This window comes from Neoarius graeffei, chromosome 2 (genome assembly GCF_027579695.1).
Source record: "Neoarius graeffei isolate fNeoGra1 chromosome 2, fNeoGra1.pri, whole genome shotgun sequence".
In the NCBI taxonomy this organism is placed as follows: Eukaryota; Metazoa; Chordata; class Actinopteri; order Siluriformes; family Ariidae; genus Neoarius; species Neoarius graeffei.
The window spans coordinates 83,085,962-83,103,927 of NC_083570.1; the positions used below are offsets into that span (position 1 = coordinate 83,085,962).

The window sequence follows — 17,966 nt, forward strand, 5'->3', positions numbered from 1 at the left end:
CAAAAATGTTGGCATCCAGTAATTTCTTGTATTAAGAAAAAAATAATGTAAAGTGCACACAGTCCACTGTAAACATCACACACTTTCAGTAACAGAATTTAAGCCTACATAAACACTGACTCGCCCATGCAACGTTGCCAGATACTGTTGACATTTTCCAGCCCAAAATAATGTTCAAAACCCGCCAAAATGCACTTAAACTCGCCCAAATGGGCAGGATCCCCCTCAATCTGGCAAGCCTGCGCAGGATACCAACCAATCTGGCAACCCAGCGCACATACTGTTTCTCTTGAACGTCTCCATCATGTAGCCCGCGAATTAATCAGCCATCTGATTTGACAATACACGTTTGAAAACAGATGACGTCTACAGGAGGACTCTGATTGGACAGTCCTGTGCGCGTGTCCGCCCGTCATATAAAAACCCTGAGTTTAAATTTTTTCGCTCCCGTTCTCTCTGAACTCATCACAGGTAGGTGAAAATGTTTAATTTTCATAGTGACTGAGAAAGAATAAGAACGAGCGCGCAGTGCCTGCGGAGTTTTATCAGTAAGCTTTTTTAATTTTTAAATTTCGTAGCATTATGCTCCATTGCATGCTGAATTGTTACAGCAGCGTATGTACAATATAATGCCATCTTTCACAAAAGTGAGATTATTGAAGATAGATATTGTTCTGTCATTATTCCGGAAATGTATTTAATTATTTATGGGCGTGAGTTTATATAAAAGCATAGCTGCGCTAAAAGCTAACGGTGACTGTGCGTTTTCTATATGAAAACATTGAGCCAAGCCCAAAGCTAACAGCGCTAATTGTGCTGATATGAATACATCTTTAACAAAAGTGAGATTATTGAAGGTAGAGATTAATCTCTGGTTATTTTACGGTTGGTTTGTTTCTATCCATGAACCGAGCTAAAACCTAACGGAGCTGAGGCCGAGCGGCTCGAGCCGGCGCCATTTTAAACCGACAAGCAAACAAGCCTCGATCCATAGATATACATAGAAGACTAGATGCCTCGTCCCCGTTGCCCGTCAATGAAGTCGAACGTCCGCACATGGCGGCCATCTTCCCTCAGACAGCTGGCTTACCCATTACATTGTGTTGGTAGCGATATGTACTTTTCAGATGACCGTAACTTCCTCAAATTTCAATCGATATTCAAACGGTTTGGTTTGTTATATTAAAAAAAAACACAAACGGAAGTATGTATTTATGATATTAATGATGAATAATCATTTTATGTTTTAAACAAATGCATGCTGAAATTCCTCTGCTGTGAGAAGCCTAACACTGCATACTTATGGATAACTGCGGCCTTAGGACAAATAACCACACAATTTATTTCCAATTTTTAGTGAAAATATTTTTACATGTGATAGGGCCGTAGGGGAAGCTAAAGTTAAATAAACAGCTTACTCACTTCTGAAACTTCAGAAATACTTCATCCACCTCAAAAACCTAATGCAAACTCACATCATAGCATAATAACAAATGTAAACTCACATCATAGCAAAAATAACAAATGCACTGCCCGAGTAAGTAATAGTATAAAACAGTGACAGCGACTCACGGTAGTTTGTGACCAAAAAAAGCATTTAATTAATCACGTGGTTATACTTCCAAGGATAAAAAGATATCTTTACATTTACAAAAAGAACATTCAAAGCTGATTATCATGTCAAAGTCAATATATGTTAGCACAGAAGATTGAAATTTCATTTAACTAGGCTCCAATGTGCAGTTAAAATAAAACTAAACATACTGATATAAACATCTACAATTAAAACACACACAGACACACACATCATCTTGTCATCAAAGTCAGTACTTTGATTTCCTGTAAATCATAATGCGAGTGCTGGGCTGTGCTTGCGTAAGTCTTCATACCCCTGGAAAATTTTTATACTGTATATTTGGCTAATGCCCTTTACTGCTTTGTTGTGCTTCTGTCTCATGCTGTTGTTCTGGAAGGAAAGGGTTGTCATCTTGGCAATGTGGTGGAGTCTAAGCTTAAAAAATAGGGACACAACCAGTGTTTTCAATTAACCAACCCGAAAATGAAAACCATGTGCAAGTGCAACTTCAGTTATTGAAAATATTATCTCAAGACCTTCCATGTAAAATTACTTGGTGCTACGAGCTAGCCTAGCATGAAACACAACTTTGACTAAAAGCTGCAGTAAGTCGTTTTTGAAGAGAAAAGGTACGATTTTAGCATGTTCAAGCACCCAGAATTACAACCACATTAATAATGTTTTAAGAAATCAAACCATTTGTATATACGTCAAAATTTCAGCGAGATAAGAGTATAAACATTTAAGCACCTCAATGGTCTTACCTCAGTTTACCGCAAATTCTGTGGAAAAGCTTGTCTGTGGTAAGATGTGCGGACGTCCTGGAATACGCGGTGAGGCATCTAGTCTTCTATGTATATCTATGCCTCGAGCTGTCGCCATTTTAAACCGACAAGCCTCGAGCTGTCGCCATTTTAGGAAAAGTCATAAAATTAAGTTAAAAAAGAACCCTTAACTCTGCTGTTAAACAGTTTCGGGTCATTTTTGACCCGAAGACATTAGGAGGGTTAAACAAAATTCAGGTTATTGAAGATAAACTCATGAATTTGGGCTGGATCTTTCTTTAATTTAAACTGCCGTTTACATGAAAGCTGAAAGCTATATATTTATCTGTATATTCAGACTAGTGTTGTATTAAACTGTGGTAAAATGTTAAATATGATTGATAAACTGTGATTAAATGTTTTGGTATGGAGTTAAAATGTATACTGCCTAAGTGTAATGTATTTAACAGCCTATAGTGATTAAATGGAGAAGGGAGCATTTTCATGCATGACTACTTTGACTTTTAGTAATTAATGTACATTTAATGTACATTTTGGTGATAATTCTGCACATTTGCTGAAGTTAGTAGTATTTTATTTGTGGGGGATATTTATAGTGTTTATAGTGTATTTGTCTTGAGGGGGGAAAAAGTTTACTGATAAGTCAACAGGCACTGCTCTGTGCTCACACTCTCACTCTCACACACACACCATGAAAATAAACATGTTTAACGTGTGTTACGCTGTTGGATTGTTGCTCACACTGAGTCCAAGTAACAGAAGAACATTTCTATATTTATTGCAGGTTTTCTTTGATTTGTGATCAGAGGTTCGTACGTACTTCACGACTGAGACTGATCATCGCCCTCAAGACTCATCGCACTCAAGTCATCCTCAAGACTCCCGGAGCAGATTTGTTCACACTCACACCATCACATTTTATATAAAATATATTAGGTTATCTTAGATAATTTAAGTTAAGTAGTTAAGGTAGGTTAGGGTTTAGGTCACTTAAACTTTGTAAGAAGTTTTTTCTTTTTCTTTTTTTGTCTTCTGTCCAGCAGGATGCCAAGGAAGGGGAGGAGGTCTGAGGCGGCCAGGCGCCGATGGAGTAAGCTCGACCTGGAGGAGCCGACTCCCTCCACTTTCCCCCTGAAGGTATTTACACAGTAAATAAGCTTCTGTGTCACAACTGTCTGCATGAAAATAGCTGTAGAAATGTCACATCAATCGCTTTCTTTTTAACTGCCAAGTTCTGTATGTCTGCCATGTCTTTGATGTTAATGTTTCATCAGACGGTGTCCCCCCTGGCCAGAGAGAAGCCTTCCACAGGGTCGAGGACCAGGGAGACCCACCCCCCCTGCTCCCGAGCTCCAGTCAGCAACGTATGTTCATATGAGACATTGTCTGAGGTTTAATGTATTTTGTATTACTTTTTAAATTTTTATTGTATTTTGTTTGAACTTGTCTTTGTCGTATGCTTATTATTTTATCTGTCATCAGTTGGTTGGATCTTCACCCCCAGCCAAGCCTTTCTGGAGCACGGGAGATGTCCTTCCCAAAGTTCGGCCATGTGAGTATCCACCTGTTTTATCCCTAAATGATCAATAAATTAATTCATCAATATTAAGCTTTTTAAACTGGTTTTCTGTACTGTTTTACTTGTATAAACGAGTGATTTCTTGACATTTCCTGGTTTTTCAATTCAATAATACCGTTATCTGCTTTGTCTTTTACTAAACAGGCCGCGGTACCGGGTTCCGCCATCGGGTGCTGAGGTGGCCAACTTCAAAGCTCACAGGACGGAGCCACAAGTTGGTCATCCCGCCGGAGTCTCCTGACAAGAAGGTGTTGTTATTGTCCAGTTTATGAAGAAAGTAATTGATCTTGAGAGGGATTAATGATTTTCATGCTAAAGAAATTTTCTTTGTTGTTGCAGTTCGTTCTGATTGTCGGGGACTCCCACCTGCGGTCCATCGCGGACGGTTTCGCCGTGATGCCAGAGGGTAAGTTCTCGTTTGGCGTCATGTCAACCCCTGGGGCCCACGCTGCTCAGCTGCGGACGGAGGTCCTGCATGCTGATCTTCCTCGGGCCCCTGCTGCGGTCTGTGTTCTTGCCCCCAGCAACAACCTGACGGCGAGCAGGACCATCGAGGAGGCAGCCGTCGACTATGCAAGTTTCCTCACTGCTGTGAGGAGCCGCTGGCCGGAGGTACGTGTTTTTTCATGTCTCGCTTGTCCTGTATTTGTAGTAGTTTGACAACACTAGAGATGCGTTTAATCTCAGAGTAATCAATGTATGAGCTTTTAATGTGTAGTTATTGTAATGTGTGATTTTGAATGAAAATGCCAATTGTTAACGAACATGTTTTGTTTTCTACAGGTTTTTGTGCTGGACTTCCCCCCCCGCCTGCAGGAGGATGAGATGTACCAGGTCCTCCTGCGCCAAGAGTACCACCGCGTGACAGCCCGTATGGGTGTGTAAAAATATCATGTCAATAAAACAAGAACATGAAATGTACTTAATGTCTGTGACATAGTAATGAACATAGTCATAATGCATGTGTGGATGTTGTAATGACTTATGTTTTTCGTTTTTATATTTTTAGGTGTGAGGTACTTCTCTGTGGCGGAGCACTTCCCCCTTACGCGCTTGGAGCTGTGGAGCAGAGACGGCGTAAGTAGAATGTCTGTGATAGAAAAAGTCTAATTTGTTATAATTTCTCATGCTGACATGAAGCAGTCAACACGAGCTACTTTTTATAGTTGAACTTTGTCTGTAAATGGATTTGTGTTGTCATGTCTGCAGGTTCACCTGAGCGACCGTGAAGGGATGGGCATCCTCACCCAGCTGCTGTGGGCCGCGACGGAGCAGTTCCTCAAGACACCACCACCTCCCCCGGTGTCTCCCACTCCTTCACAGCCACTTGGGAAGGTATCTCCTAAGCTGGTTGTGAAGGGCGAGGTATGTGCTCCTCTGTCTCCTGACCCCTTCCAGTGGAAGGTCGTTGGTCGGAGAAGCAAGGTTAGTAAAGTTTATTATATTGTGTGTTTACATGTGTTTGGGTACATTTTGGTGAACGGGTTCACAGTTATAATTAAAAAGCATCTATTTAATCAAATGTGATGTGAACTTTCCCAGTCGCAGGTTCCTGGTCAGGCCAGCGTGGCGCAGCAGCAGGTGAGTGACTTTTTTTTTTTTTTAACAATAAGTTAACTGGTTAATATTTAAAGTTTGTATATTTGACCAGACAAATATTCATGCGGGTGTTTTTTTTTTTTTTTTTTTTTTTTTTTTTTTTTTTTTTGCTTTTTTTTTTTGTCTTTCACAGGAGGAGTCCTTCCTCCCACTGAACCCAGTGTGGTTCAGTAGCACGACCCTTCGTGCTGTGGAGGAGGTGTCTCCTTCTCGGCTGTCTGGCGTGGAGGACTGCAGGTCTCCTCCAGCGAGCAAGAAGGTAAATTGTGTGACGTCTCTTCTTGGCTGTGTTCTAAAGTTTCTCCTTGTTCTACAGTTACTGATGCTATGTTTTATTTGATGGTGCAGGTGGCCTCCCCAGCGGCAGCCAGGCGTCGTAGGACCTCAGAGAGACGCCCCCCCCACCACCAGTCTCCTGTGAACAACGTATGTTACACAACTGACACACAGTGAATGTTTACAGTTGACACGGTGTCTTCATGGAGACATAACTAGACTGTCTGAATTTTGATGTATTTGTTCTCATCTGTCGACAGCTGGTTGGATCCCCTCCAACCAGGCTGTCACAGAGACTGGAGGACGACGCCCCCTCCAGCCCGGTTCCTCGGTCCAGGACCACGGACGGACCATCCCCCCGCACCCAAATTTCAGTGACCAACGTATGTTACTCTCTGCCACAACAGACACAATCACACACAGAACACACATTGTGTTCACTGAGACATGAAGTTTAACGTGTTTTGTTCTCGTGTGTCAACAGCTGATGGAGTCCCCTCCAGTCAGGTTGTCCTGCAGTTTGGGTGATCCGGAGACCCCCTGCTGTTCCCCGGTTGCGAAGGTAAATATTATTCCTATTAAGTAAAGTTCATGATGTCATTAAAGTCTTCATTTTATCCAATTATTTGTTTTCAGGTGCCCAGGATGAAGACTCCTTCACCGGCTGGACCATCCAAGACCATTAAAGATGTGGCCCATCAGTCTCCTCGCCTAGCTAAGGTATTTACTCCACAGTTGACACAGAACGTTTACTGTAAAATCAGCTGTAAGTACATTAAACTGGTTCATTTAACATCTGATAGCATTATCTTTCTCTGCACACAACACAAATGTCAGTGAGAAATTGAAATACACTTGGAAAACTTTTCTTGTATCAACTTGGTGCGTTGTTTCCTCATGTCTAAATATTAATTGGAGTTATGACTTATCACAGACATGGACACCATTTCCCTCATCGACTTCCTGGCCCTGGATAATCGGCGATGGACTCTCCAACTCCCCTGCTAAAGAGGTCAGGACATTTACATTCGGGTTTATCGTGGGTTTAATAAAGTGTGTGTGTGTGTGTGTGGTTTATTTCAACTCAAATGCATAAAAAGACCTTTTTAGGAAGAAATAATTCATAGTAGTATAGTCTAAGCAGTTTATGGTTTTATTAATTGTTTAAAGATAAACACAAGTAATGGTACAGAGGTTTTCTAAATATGATCTTGGTAAACTTAAGTTAATAATACTGGTCAGAAAACCTCTGTACTTGTAAAGTCAACATCCTGCAGTGTCAGTGTGGTGAAGGTAGTAGCCTCCTTTAAAGGTCCTTTAAATCCTCCTTTAAACTTTATTCTAGAAGACCATGGGACAAAGGAGAAACCACGATGGTCTCAACATGTTTAAATTTTAAACAAGGAATAATGTAATGTAATGTGTAGCCAAATATACTTGCCATAACATGTAAGATTGTGCCAGCTTTTTTATAGATTTATTTAATTGATCTGACAAACTTGCTGAAAACGTTCTACAACAGTTTGTAATGTAATTAGTTACGACTGCTGCTATTACTACTAGTAGTAATAAAGTTAACAGTATTAATAACAATGCTGGCAATAATGGGTAGTAACTACTAGTAAGACTAATAACTAATTGTGACTAACTTAGTAATAATTAACCTTTTAACATCTTTACAGGCGAGCGTCAAGGTAAGTGTGACGGTAAGTGGGGGTCAGTCTGTTGTTAGGGCTAGCCACAGTCAGGCAGACATGAGGTACAGTGAGTTCTCTAGAAATCATCAGTGTTCCTGCATGTCCCTGACTTTTCTCGCTTTTGAGAATGAGGGTGGTCACTTTAACACGGCTGCCCTCGATAGAGTGCTGGCACAGGGAGATTCACTGTACGTAGCAGTGAAACAACAGCTGATCCTGGAGAGAAGATACAATGATGACCATCTTAGCGTTGAGGAAATGCCAAAACAAGTCCTGACAGACACAAATATGTACAATGTCCATATGTCCGACATTAAATGTGGACTTGTCAAAGCCAGCAGCAACGGAAACCAGGGTCTCCTTTCCCTTGCTGAAGAGCTTCAGTGTCTGTCAGGTCATGTTAGGCATGCGTTCATCATTGTATCTCCAGAGGTTATTGCAGTTTTCCGTGACAAATCAGGGAGGTATGGCGTGTTTGATTCACATGCCAGAAATTCAGCAGGTCTACCAGACCACAACGGAACTGCAATCATGAAGACCTTCACTGAAATCAGTGACCTGGCTGAGCACCTGCTCAAACTCTTTGCAGATCGTGGACCTTTTGCCACCTATGAGTTGGTGCTTGTGTCATTTGAAGCCGTCGGTTCCAGTGAATGTCTTCAGCAATCGTTGGTAGAAAAAGTCTCCAGGACAGCTCTCCCTCCAACAAACGAAAATATCTTAAAACTCGGTAAAACCCAGCGACAAAAGGCCAGAAGAAAAAGTAGCAGCAAAGAGCAACATGCACCAGTGTGCCATGTTGTCCAAAAAAAAGGAAGCTCGGTATATGAAAAAAATAAGTATGACAAGTGCCCGGAATTTGGAATTAAAAAAATGGAAGCAGACAAAAAATATTCACAAGACAGTAATCATAGGAAACGACGGTTATTGTCTTTCAGACGTTATTATTTAAAAGTTCAAAGAAAAAAGAGCGTATTAATTATCCAGAGATATAAGGAAGATCCTGCTTTTCAGAGTAGACAAAAACAGTACATTAAAGACAAGTATAAGGCGGATCCTGCTTTTCAGAGTAGACAAAAACAGTACATTAAAGACAAGTATAAGGCGGATCCTGCTTTTCAGAGTAGACAAAAACAGTACATTAAAGACAAGTATAAGGCGGATCCTGCTTTTCAGAGTAGACAGAAACAGTACATTAAAGACAAGTATAAGGCGGATCCTGCTTTTCAGAGTAGACAGAAACAGTACAGTAAAGACAAGTATAAGGCGGATCCTGCTTTTCAGAGTAGACAGAAACAGTACATTAAAGACAAGTATAAGGCGGATCCTGCTTTTCAGAGTAGAAAGAAACAGTACAGTAAAGACAAGTATAAGGCGGATCCTGCTTTTCAGAGTAGAAAGAAACAGTACAGTAAAGACAAGTATAAGGCGGATCCTGCTTTTCAGAGTAGAAAGAAACAGTACAGTAAAGACAAGTATAAGGCGGATCCTGCTTTTCAGAGTAGAAAGAAACAGTACAGTAAAGACAAGTATAAGACGGATCCTGCTTTTCAGAGTAGAAAGAAACAGTACAGTAAAGACAAGTATAAGGCGGATCCTGCTTTTCAGAGTAGAAAGAAATTGTATATGACGACGAAGTACAAATCGCACCAAAGCTTTAGGCAAAAGAAAAAGGAGCGTTTCTATGCTAGGTACCACAGTGATCCTGAGTTTAGGTTACGCTGTATCAAACGCTGTAGCCAGCGCAGCGTAACCAAACTGTCCACAGATGCTACTTTTTGCATCTTTAGCAAGATGCAGAGGGCATTAAGGATCAAGCGAAAATATAGGAAGCTAGTGCCCCACACCCCCCGCCATTCGCAGGCCGTGGTTAACCCTGTGATGGAAGCCGCCATCACAGCATTTCGCGAGCTAATTCGTCGTGGACCAACGTGCGTTTGTACGGTGTGCAACAGAGCAATGTTTCCTAATCAGGTTAAATTGTGCAATAGGGGAAAGTACACCCAAAAACCCAGAGTGGCCGCAGCCTGCTTAACAGGCAAGTACGTCCATTTTTGTGACGACGACTGCTCTGAACATTGCTCTGTTGCACAAGAGCGACTGCAGGAGTGGATCTGTAACACGTGTGACAGCCACTTGAAGAGAGGACGCATGCCACCAATAGCCACCGCAAACCGACTGGAGTTGGCACCGATCCCCCCGGAGTTGGCTACGCTCAACGTGCTCGAGAGGCAGCTTATTGCCAAAATACTGCCTTTCGCCAAGGTTATCGCTCTGCCCAAAGGACAGCAAAAAGCAGTCCGCGGAGCTGTTGTGTGCGTTCCATCAGAGATGGAAGCGACTGTCAACAGTCTCCCAAGACCCAGATCGGAAGCGCAGCTACTTCAAGTTAAATTAAAGAGGCGCATTAACTATAAGGGCTACCAGCACTTCTATACTGTTAACATGAAAAATGTTTTAGCTGCCCTGGCCATGCTTAAAAAGATGCATTCTGAGTATCAGGATGTATCCATTAACGACAGTGCCACTTTTGACGAGTCGGTCGATCAAGACGACTCGCAGCACAATGTTGCTGATGCTGCGCAGCCGGAGCAGCATCAGGGAGACATTGAGGCTGGCATAGACCTCGAGGAGGTTTTTAGTAGTCAGAACGACCCGGACCCCGATAGACGTCGTCAGCCCAAGGAAGCTGACGAAGAGGAGGAGGAGCTTAGACCTGGCCTGACTCTGGACACGTGTATGCAGCCGCCTGACATCGCGCAGGAAATTCTTACGTATGGCGATGGAATATTTAGCGTTGCCCCCGCCCAGGGCAACAAACCAGTAGGGTTCTTCGCCATACCGAAACTAGAAGCCATGGCTTTCCCTGTGCAATTCCCGACAGGAGAGAACACACTGGATGAACCCAGAACCTTCTCGCTCTCACCTAGCATGTATTTTAATTGCAGGCTGTTTGCTGCTGATACACGTTTTGCTAGTGACCAAACGTATCTTTTCTTTGCGCAGTTTGTCACAGAAACGCACCTGGCGACAAACAGCATGTCGATTCAAATGCGCAAAGGCAGGTCCAGAGCTGCAGATGGCCGTCATATTAACAACCTCATGCTCCTGGACCGAGACGAGGTGCAACGGCTCATTATGAGCCAAGACGCAACTCGGTTTATGCAACCTCTTCGAGGCACCCCGGCTTATTGGACAAAAACGCTCAAAGATGTCCACGCCATGGTCCGGCAAATTGGCAAACCCACGTTTTTTGCAACGTTCTCCGCTGCCGAGATGAGATGGCCTGAGGTCATAGAGGTCATAAAAGCTCAGCAGGGAGAACTAGGGGACTTTTCAGAGCTCGACTGGAAAGCGAAATGCGACATTCTGCGGAGCAACCCCGTAACGGTGATGCGCATGTTTGAAAAGCGAGTCGATGCTCTGATGACCAACCTTATCCTCTCACCAGCACAGCCCATTGGTGAAGTAGAGGATTACTTTTATAGGGTTGAGTTCCAAGCTAGAGGAAGTCCCCATATACACATGCTGATTTGGATAAAAAACTCACCCAAATTTGACGACGCCTCTGACGACGAAGTAGCGGCGTTTATAGATCGCTACATCTCGTGTGAGATGCCTGACCCTGAGACAGACCTGGAGCTCCACGGAATTGTCTCGGAGGTTCAGGTGCACAGCAGGAACCATTCCAAGTCCTGCAAAAAAGGCAACGTTGCCTGTAGGTTTGGCTTCCCTAAACTGCCCGTGGATGAAACCTTCATCACTAGGCCCCCCGTTGTTCGCCCCTCTGGAGTTTTAGACGAAAACCAAGACGAGGCTGCTGCTAGAGAACGTAGTGAGAAGCGGGCAATCGCTAAGAAGCGAAAGAAAGCCAAAGCCAAGCTTCAGCAAGTTAGAGACTTGCTCATGGATGCAGGCGCTTCATTTAGCAGCTTGACGGAGTTGCTCGACCGATGCGGTTTGACGCGTAAGCAGTACCGTAAGCTCTTCGACCGCGCCGCGAACAGCAACGTCGTGGTCCTGAAGCGGCATCCGAATGACTGCTGGGTTAATCAGTACAACCCAGACCTGCTTCGTGCCTGGAACGCCAACATGGACATTCAGTACGTCGTGGATGACTACAGCTGCATCATGTACATGATGTCCTATGTGTCGAAGCCAGAGCATGAGATGACTCAATTCCTTAAGAACGTCATCAAAGATGTAAAACAGTCCAACGTAAATGAGCGTGACGAAATGAAGCAGATTATGCAGGCCTATGTTAAACATAGAGAGGTCAGCGCTCAAGAGGCTGTTGCTCGCACCTGCAGCTTGCGTCTGAAGAGGTGCTCCCGCTCCGTTGTGTTCCTTCAGACCGACGAGGAGGGTCTGAAGATGAGTCACCCTATTGGCAGACTCAAGCAAATGGAGCCGGGTTCGGAGGAGGTGTGGATGTCGGGCCTGCCTGACAAATACGCCTACAGGCCTGTCGAGCCGGAGTTCGAGCACATGTGCATGGCCGAGTTTGCGTCGGAGTACAGGGTGCTGTACGGGCAGCAAACTGAAAGTAGAAGCGGCATCCCCCTCTTACACGACATGGGCTTTGTTCAGAAGAGGACTGGGAAACCAGCAATTATTAGATTTCCTCGCTTCTCAGAGCAGAAAACACCTGAGAAGTTCTATAGAAGACTGCTCAAGCTTTATCTCCCACACAGATCCGATGACGACCTGAGAGATGAATCACACCCGACCTACGAGCAGTTTTATAAGTGTGGCCAAAAGTATGGCGTGCGTGTCCGAGCCATCGTAGACCGCAACAAACAACGCTATGAAGGTCAAGGTCGGAAGCTTGACGAAGCGTTGGAACAGTATCGGGTGCACGGCCCTATAGTTAATGAATTGGACTGTTATGCGCCTGAAGTAGAGGCAGACCGGTTAGAATGTCTTGCAGAGCGAGAACCTGACGATGAGCGTGAAGACCAAGAAGAAGTTCCTGAATACGAAGTCAAGAAAGACGGGAGGAGCTCCATGCCTAGGATAGAAGCGCCGCAGTTGAGTCCAGACTTTGTGAGAAAAATGTATCAAAGTCTGAACGAAACGCAGGCTTCTATCTTCTACAGCATACGTCAGTGGTGCTTTGAACTTGTGTGGGGTCGTGACGTCGAGCCGTTTTATTACTTTTTGACCGGGGGAGCTGGCTGTGGTAAATCGCACGTAATCAAGTGCGTTCACCAGGAGGCAACGAGGATTCTGCGTGAGCTCCCCAGATTCCGGGACCATGCAGACATGTCCCAGCCTGCGGTGCTGCTGACCGCCTTCACTGGCACAGCAGCCTTCAACATCGCTGGCGTAACGTTGCACTCCGTCCTCAAACTGCCAAGATCCTTGAAGCCACCGTATCAAGGTCTTGGAAACGCCCTTGATGAGGTCAGAGCGGCGCTGTCCAACGCGGAGATTCTCATCATTGACGAGATCTCCATGGTTTCCAAAGAGCTGTTTGCCTACGTCAACTGGCGTTTTCAACAGATCCGAGGAAACAAGAAGCCGTTCGGAGGAATTTCTGTCCTTGCTGTAGGTGACTTTTATCAGTTGCCGCCTCCCGGTAGAGCCAAGCCGCTGTGTGTGTACGAGGAGACGGAGTTTGATCTCTGGAAGGATCACTTCAAAATGGTCATCCTTACAGAGATCATGCGACAGAAGGACGATCGGGCTTTTGCTGAGCTCTTGAACCGCCTGAGAGTGAAGCAAAAGTGCGATCCTTTGAGCGACGAAGATAGACGGTTGCTCACACAGGCAGTGGCCGACATCAAGGATTGTCCAGTAGATAGGCTGCATATATACGCCACCAACAAAGAAGTTGACCGTCACAACTCCGCCACTGTAGCCTCCCTCCACGAGGATGCCATTGACATCGCAGCTCAGGATTACCGTAAAATGCCTACGACCGGCTGCATGACGATGGTGTTCGCCGTTAAAGGTAACCAGCGAGACTTGCCTGACAATATAATGGCTGCTCAAGGAGTACGCATTATGTTGACCAGGAATCTCGACGTGGAGGACGGAATTGTTAACGGAACATTCGGAACCATCTCGCACATTGTGATGACGGAGCGCGAGCCAAAATATGTAAAGTTGATTGGACTCCAGCTGGACAATCCCACAGCAGGACAGAGATTCCGCAAAAAGATCTTGGGTCCCTCAGACAATCTGGCCTATATTGAAAGGTCTGAGGAGAACCTGAGCAGTAAAAAAGGCGTTGTTCGTCGCCAGTTCCCCATGAAGTTGGCTTTTGCCTGTACGGCCCACAAAGTACAAGGCATGACGATGGCGTCGGCGGTTGTGTGCCTGAAACGCGTCTTCGAACCGGGCATGGCTTATGTAGCTCTAAGCCGCACAACTTCGCTGGGAGGTCTGACCGTCTGCGACTTCGACGAGAAGAAGATCTACGCCGACCCCGAGATCAAGATGGCTATGGAAAGTATGCCTCGAGCGTCTTTCCAGAGCTGTAGACCGTTGTTGAGTTTTCTTCAATCCGTGCACCAAACTCCAAAGGTTTTGACAATTGTCCACCACAACACGCAGGGTCTGCCATGTCACATGGTGGACCTGAGAGCGCATCACGAGCTCCAACGAGCGGATGTGCTTTGCCTTACAGAGACACATTTGTCGGGGTCTTCTGTAGCTGAAATTTTTCAATTGGAGGGGTATGCCATGTTCCCACGTAGCAGACAGCTGTCTTACAACAGCTGTGTGGACATGGCTAAAAAAGATGGAGGTGGAGTTGCAGTGTACTGCAGAGACTATGTGCAAGCAGAGCCTCGCAGGTACATGCAACAGGTCACGGATTTGGAGTTTGTTGTTGTTAAAATCGAGGCGCCGGTCAAAGTACTATTGGCGACGGTTTACAAACCGCCAAATTTTCAATTAGGAATCTTTCTCCAAAATTTGAAAAACCTCTTGGACTCATTGGCCATTTTAAATCACCAGCCCATCGTTGTTTGTGGCGATTTTAATGAGGATCTTCTTTCGAAAGGAAAAAAAAGCATCAAAGACTTATTTCAGTCCAGAGGTTACACTCAATTAATTAAAGAGTCCACCACCGAGAAGAACACGCTGATTGACCACATTTATATTTCACATCCTGATAAGTGTCTTCAATCAGGTGTTCTCCAAACGTACTACAGTTACCACAGTCCGGTTTATTGTATTTTGACCGACTAAGCCTCTCTAGCCAACACATGATCCATAGAAAAGTTCGAGTTTCTGTATCCTGTAGTGTGTGTGTGTGTGTGTGTGTGTGTGTGTGTGTGTAATGCATATGTAGTTTCTAGGCACTCCTTGAGCCTGGTCAAGGAGTAGTTTATCGTCACTGTTATTGTACTCTCTCTGTAAAGTGTTAATTGACCTTAAATAATTTTTTTTTGTAAAAAAAAAAAAACCTTCACATTGTTTCATTTTGTCATAACTTGTCTGCGTGGGCGTTTTTCTTATTTAATTGTTTTTCATATACGTGTTTCAGGTCACTCATTCAGTTTGTTCAATGAGTGCCCAGCTTTTCAACTGTGTAGTTTTAAGTTATTGTTAAGACTAATCATTGTAGTGGCATGTGTTGGCTGGAAATGGTTGAATCTTATGTAAATGCAGTGTAATTGCATTTATTTATGTAATAAAGAGCTCCGCATTATCTTGTCATTTATTGAGCTGCTGAGAACGGCGGTCAATTTAAAATGTTATGGAATTGGCTTAGCTAATGTAATGTTATGTAATCTTGTATTGTAATGTTGCTTTATGTAAAATCAAGCTGAATGTCAACAAGGTCCATCACAAGGTAAGTATCTCTCTTCCTTTGAATTATTCACTCGCGTTTGAGTAATGTAACTAAATCCCCCTCCCTTTCTCTTCTTCAGGCTCTCTACTGTCCATGTTCAAAAGCAGGAGTATCTCACAGCAGAGTGAGGAGGAAATGAAGAGGACCACAGCTGATCTCGTGCCAGTGGGGACAGCAACCGATCACAAAAAAGCAAAGAAATATTTCATAACTTTTGAGCAATGTTTTAACACAATGCATTGAAACCTGTAACTTATGCCTTGTTGTTTTTTAATCTGGGAACATATGTAGGATGAAGACCTCCAGAAGACTATAGCAGCTCACTCTCCAGTGAAGACAGCAACCCAGCAGAAGAACGTAAGGGATATTTAGCATTGTATCTTCATTGATTTGTATATCAAACAACACTTTGAAAAGTGCACCTGACTAATGAATACTGTTTTAATGTTACAGGAAGAACAACAGACTCAGGAAGAAGACCTCCAGAAGATCCCCCCCCCCCTTTTATCTTTAGTTTCCTGATTGGTTCGGTTGTCTTGTCTGCTTCTTAGATTAGTTCTCATTGTATTTAGTAGGGAGGATACACACCAGGTCCTAGGGCCTGTGATTAGTTGACCGGTAGTACCTAATCTGCTTTTTGTTGCTACAGTAATGCTTTTATGCCTGAGGACTACAGTTGACTTGTTAACTTGAGTGCAGTCCTAAAGTTTCCATCAATGAAACTGTCTTCATGTTAAACTGTTCATGTTGTTGTTGCCCAAATGAGGATGGGTTCCCTTTTGAGTCTGGTTCCTCTCGAGGTTTCTTCCTCATGTTGTTGTCTGAGGGAGTTTTTCCTTGCCACCGTCGCCACAGGCTTGCTCATTGGGGATAGATTAGTGACAAAATTAGCTCATGTTTTAAGTTGTTCAAATTCTGTAAAGCTGCTTTGCGACAATGTTTGTTAAAAGCGTTAGACTTATGTTGATTTTTGCTGACTCATCGGGTGTTTTTCAATGCCTTGGTTGTTTCCTTGTGTTTTATGGAAAAATAAACCTAATATCTGCTGCAAAATGTCTGTTTATGGTTGTTTTATTATTGCTTGCTAGGTATTAGCATGTTAGCTAGCTGTTAGCATCGTAGCCTCATAGTAAGTCACACATTCACACAGTACAGTACTCCTCCTGTGAAAGACAAAAAACCCACATGTATATTTGACCAGACAAATATTCAAACTTTAAATATTAACCAGTTAACTTATTGTTAAAAATAAATAAAAATCTCACCTGCTGCTGCGCCACGCTGGCCTGACCAGGAACCTGCGACTGGGAAAGTTCACATCACATATTTGATAGTCCTGGTAAGCTTTTATATTGGTAAAGTTGTTTATAGGACCATTTCTCAGTGTCTGTTTTTTTTAATCAATAGTTTTTCAGTAATAACTTGATGTTTAACATCAATTTTGTAGCCTCATAGCAAGTCACACATTCACAGCTAGCTTGCATGAGTGACCAAATTGCTTCGCGCACTGCATCCTCTCACAATTTCCCCCGGGGAATTGTCCGGTCTAGTGTTATATTTGTTACTCTTCCTACACAAATTTTGATTTCGAGTAACACAATAACCGTACGTCGCACACAGACAAACAATGTATCAAAACGTGCGGCTCGATCGGACTCGCTATGCTATTACTTTTCTCTATAGAATACGATTTTTTCGCGACGTTGTCGCGAAAAAATCGTCCAAAAAAACCCCATTCATTTCTATGGAATTAATTGAAAAAAAAGCACGTTTTCAATGTTTTTCAAACATCCACTGCTCTGGCATGCTTTCACCTAGAGACATGATTCAAACTCTAAAACGTAGGAAAACTTCTCCTCTGTGGATCTGGCATTCAACTTTTCTGCTAGGTTTTACACTTTCGGATCAGGCCCGGTTCAAACGCCATGTGGTTTCTGGGAGAAAATCCGGCTTTTGAATGGGTGTCTATTGCGTTACACACCAGTGAGGGTCGTTAAGCTTAGAGTGTAGGCGGCTTCAAAAAAAAGGTCAAACTTTCTCGCTTAAACTCTGTTTTCAGCCACAAATTTCACTCTACAGACATGTTTTTCTCAAAAGTAGTAGGAAAACTTGTCCTGATTCACACAATGTGTCTACCTAAACGATAGGATTTACGGTTTTTGAATGACAAGCCTCAAAGTGAGGAGAGCACAGGTGAGCGGCCTCATTGACTCCCAGTATAAACGTTGCTGAAAAGTCACTCGTTTTTAACTCCCTGTAGCGTCCTCATTTTTAACAATACAAACAAAAAAATACATCATTTTATTCAGGAGACCCTTCTAGCGCTCACGGTGAAAGAATTTTGTGAATAGCTGCTTCCGTTGTCGAGTTATTTGTCATTGTTCGAGGCCTGGTCCTTCATAAAAAAAACAGTAGAAAACTCCAGCCCTTGTGTGTCAGCCTCACCTTAGCCGCCCACTTTATTAGGAACACTTCTGTTCGTACATACAAACTACAAACACTCTTCTTAGAGTTTAGAGTTTATTTTATTTTTAAAAGGGACAGTGCACAAATTAAACATTATCCTTGTGTTAAGGACAGATGTCTGTCTCAGGTTATAGCAGTACATGCTAATTTCCGCCTGTAGTCACTTTGGTCATACTCTTGA

The 17,966-nt window shown here is 43.4% G+C and overlaps 1 protein-coding gene across 3 annotated transcripts; it reads left to right on the forward strand.

Annotated features, from left to right (window-relative positions):
• The first annotated feature begins 396 nt into the window (after nucleotides 1–396).
• LOC132881961 (uncharacterized) lies at nucleotides 397–16,372 on the forward strand. Of its 3 annotated transcripts, none has more exons than XM_060915080.1 (20): nucleotides 397–471; nucleotides 3,146–3,498; nucleotides 3,636–3,725; nucleotides 3,844–3,913; nucleotides 4,085–4,188; nucleotides 4,280–4,552; nucleotides 4,724–4,817; nucleotides 4,950–5,017; nucleotides 5,150–5,365; nucleotides 5,483–5,521; nucleotides 5,673–5,798; nucleotides 5,888–5,965; nucleotides 6,076–6,198; nucleotides 6,300–6,377; nucleotides 6,452–6,535; nucleotides 6,750–6,827; nucleotides 7,498–7,509; nucleotides 15,399–15,511; nucleotides 15,611–15,676; nucleotides 15,773–16,372. In XM_060915080.1, the coding sequence occupies exons 2-18, from the start codon at nucleotides 3,406–3,408 to the stop codon at nucleotides 15,456–15,458; spliced, it is 1,686 nt and encodes a 561-aa protein (XP_060771063.1). In that variant the 5' UTR covers nucleotides 397–471; nucleotides 3,146–3,405; the 3' UTR covers nucleotides 15,459–15,511; nucleotides 15,611–15,676; nucleotides 15,773–16,372. The 3 variants fall into 3 exon arrangements, with proteins under 3 accessions (XP_060771063.1, XP_060771064.1, XP_060771065.1); XM_060915081.1 differs by having other exon boundaries at nucleotides 15,399–15,484; XM_060915082.1 differs by lacking the exon at nucleotides 7,498–7,509 and having other exon boundaries at nucleotides 398–471.
• Nucleotides 16,373–17,966: the final 1,594 nt, after the last annotated feature.

Excerpts from the sequence above, each read along its gene's own strand:
- LOC132881961 (XM_060915080.1), top strand. The coding sequence starts at position 3,406 with ATGCCAAGGAAGGGGAGGAGGTCTGAGGCGGCCAGGCGCCGATGGAGT. Across the intron at positions 5,522-5,672 it reads CCAGCGTGGCGCAGCAGCAG|GAGGAGTCCTTCCTCCCACT; the intron begins GTGAGTGACTTT and ends TGTCTTTCACAG. Across the intron at positions 6,199-6,299 it reads CCCAAATTTCAGTGACCAAC|CTGATGGAGTCCCCTCCAGT; the intron begins GTATGTTACTCT and ends GTGTGTCAACAG.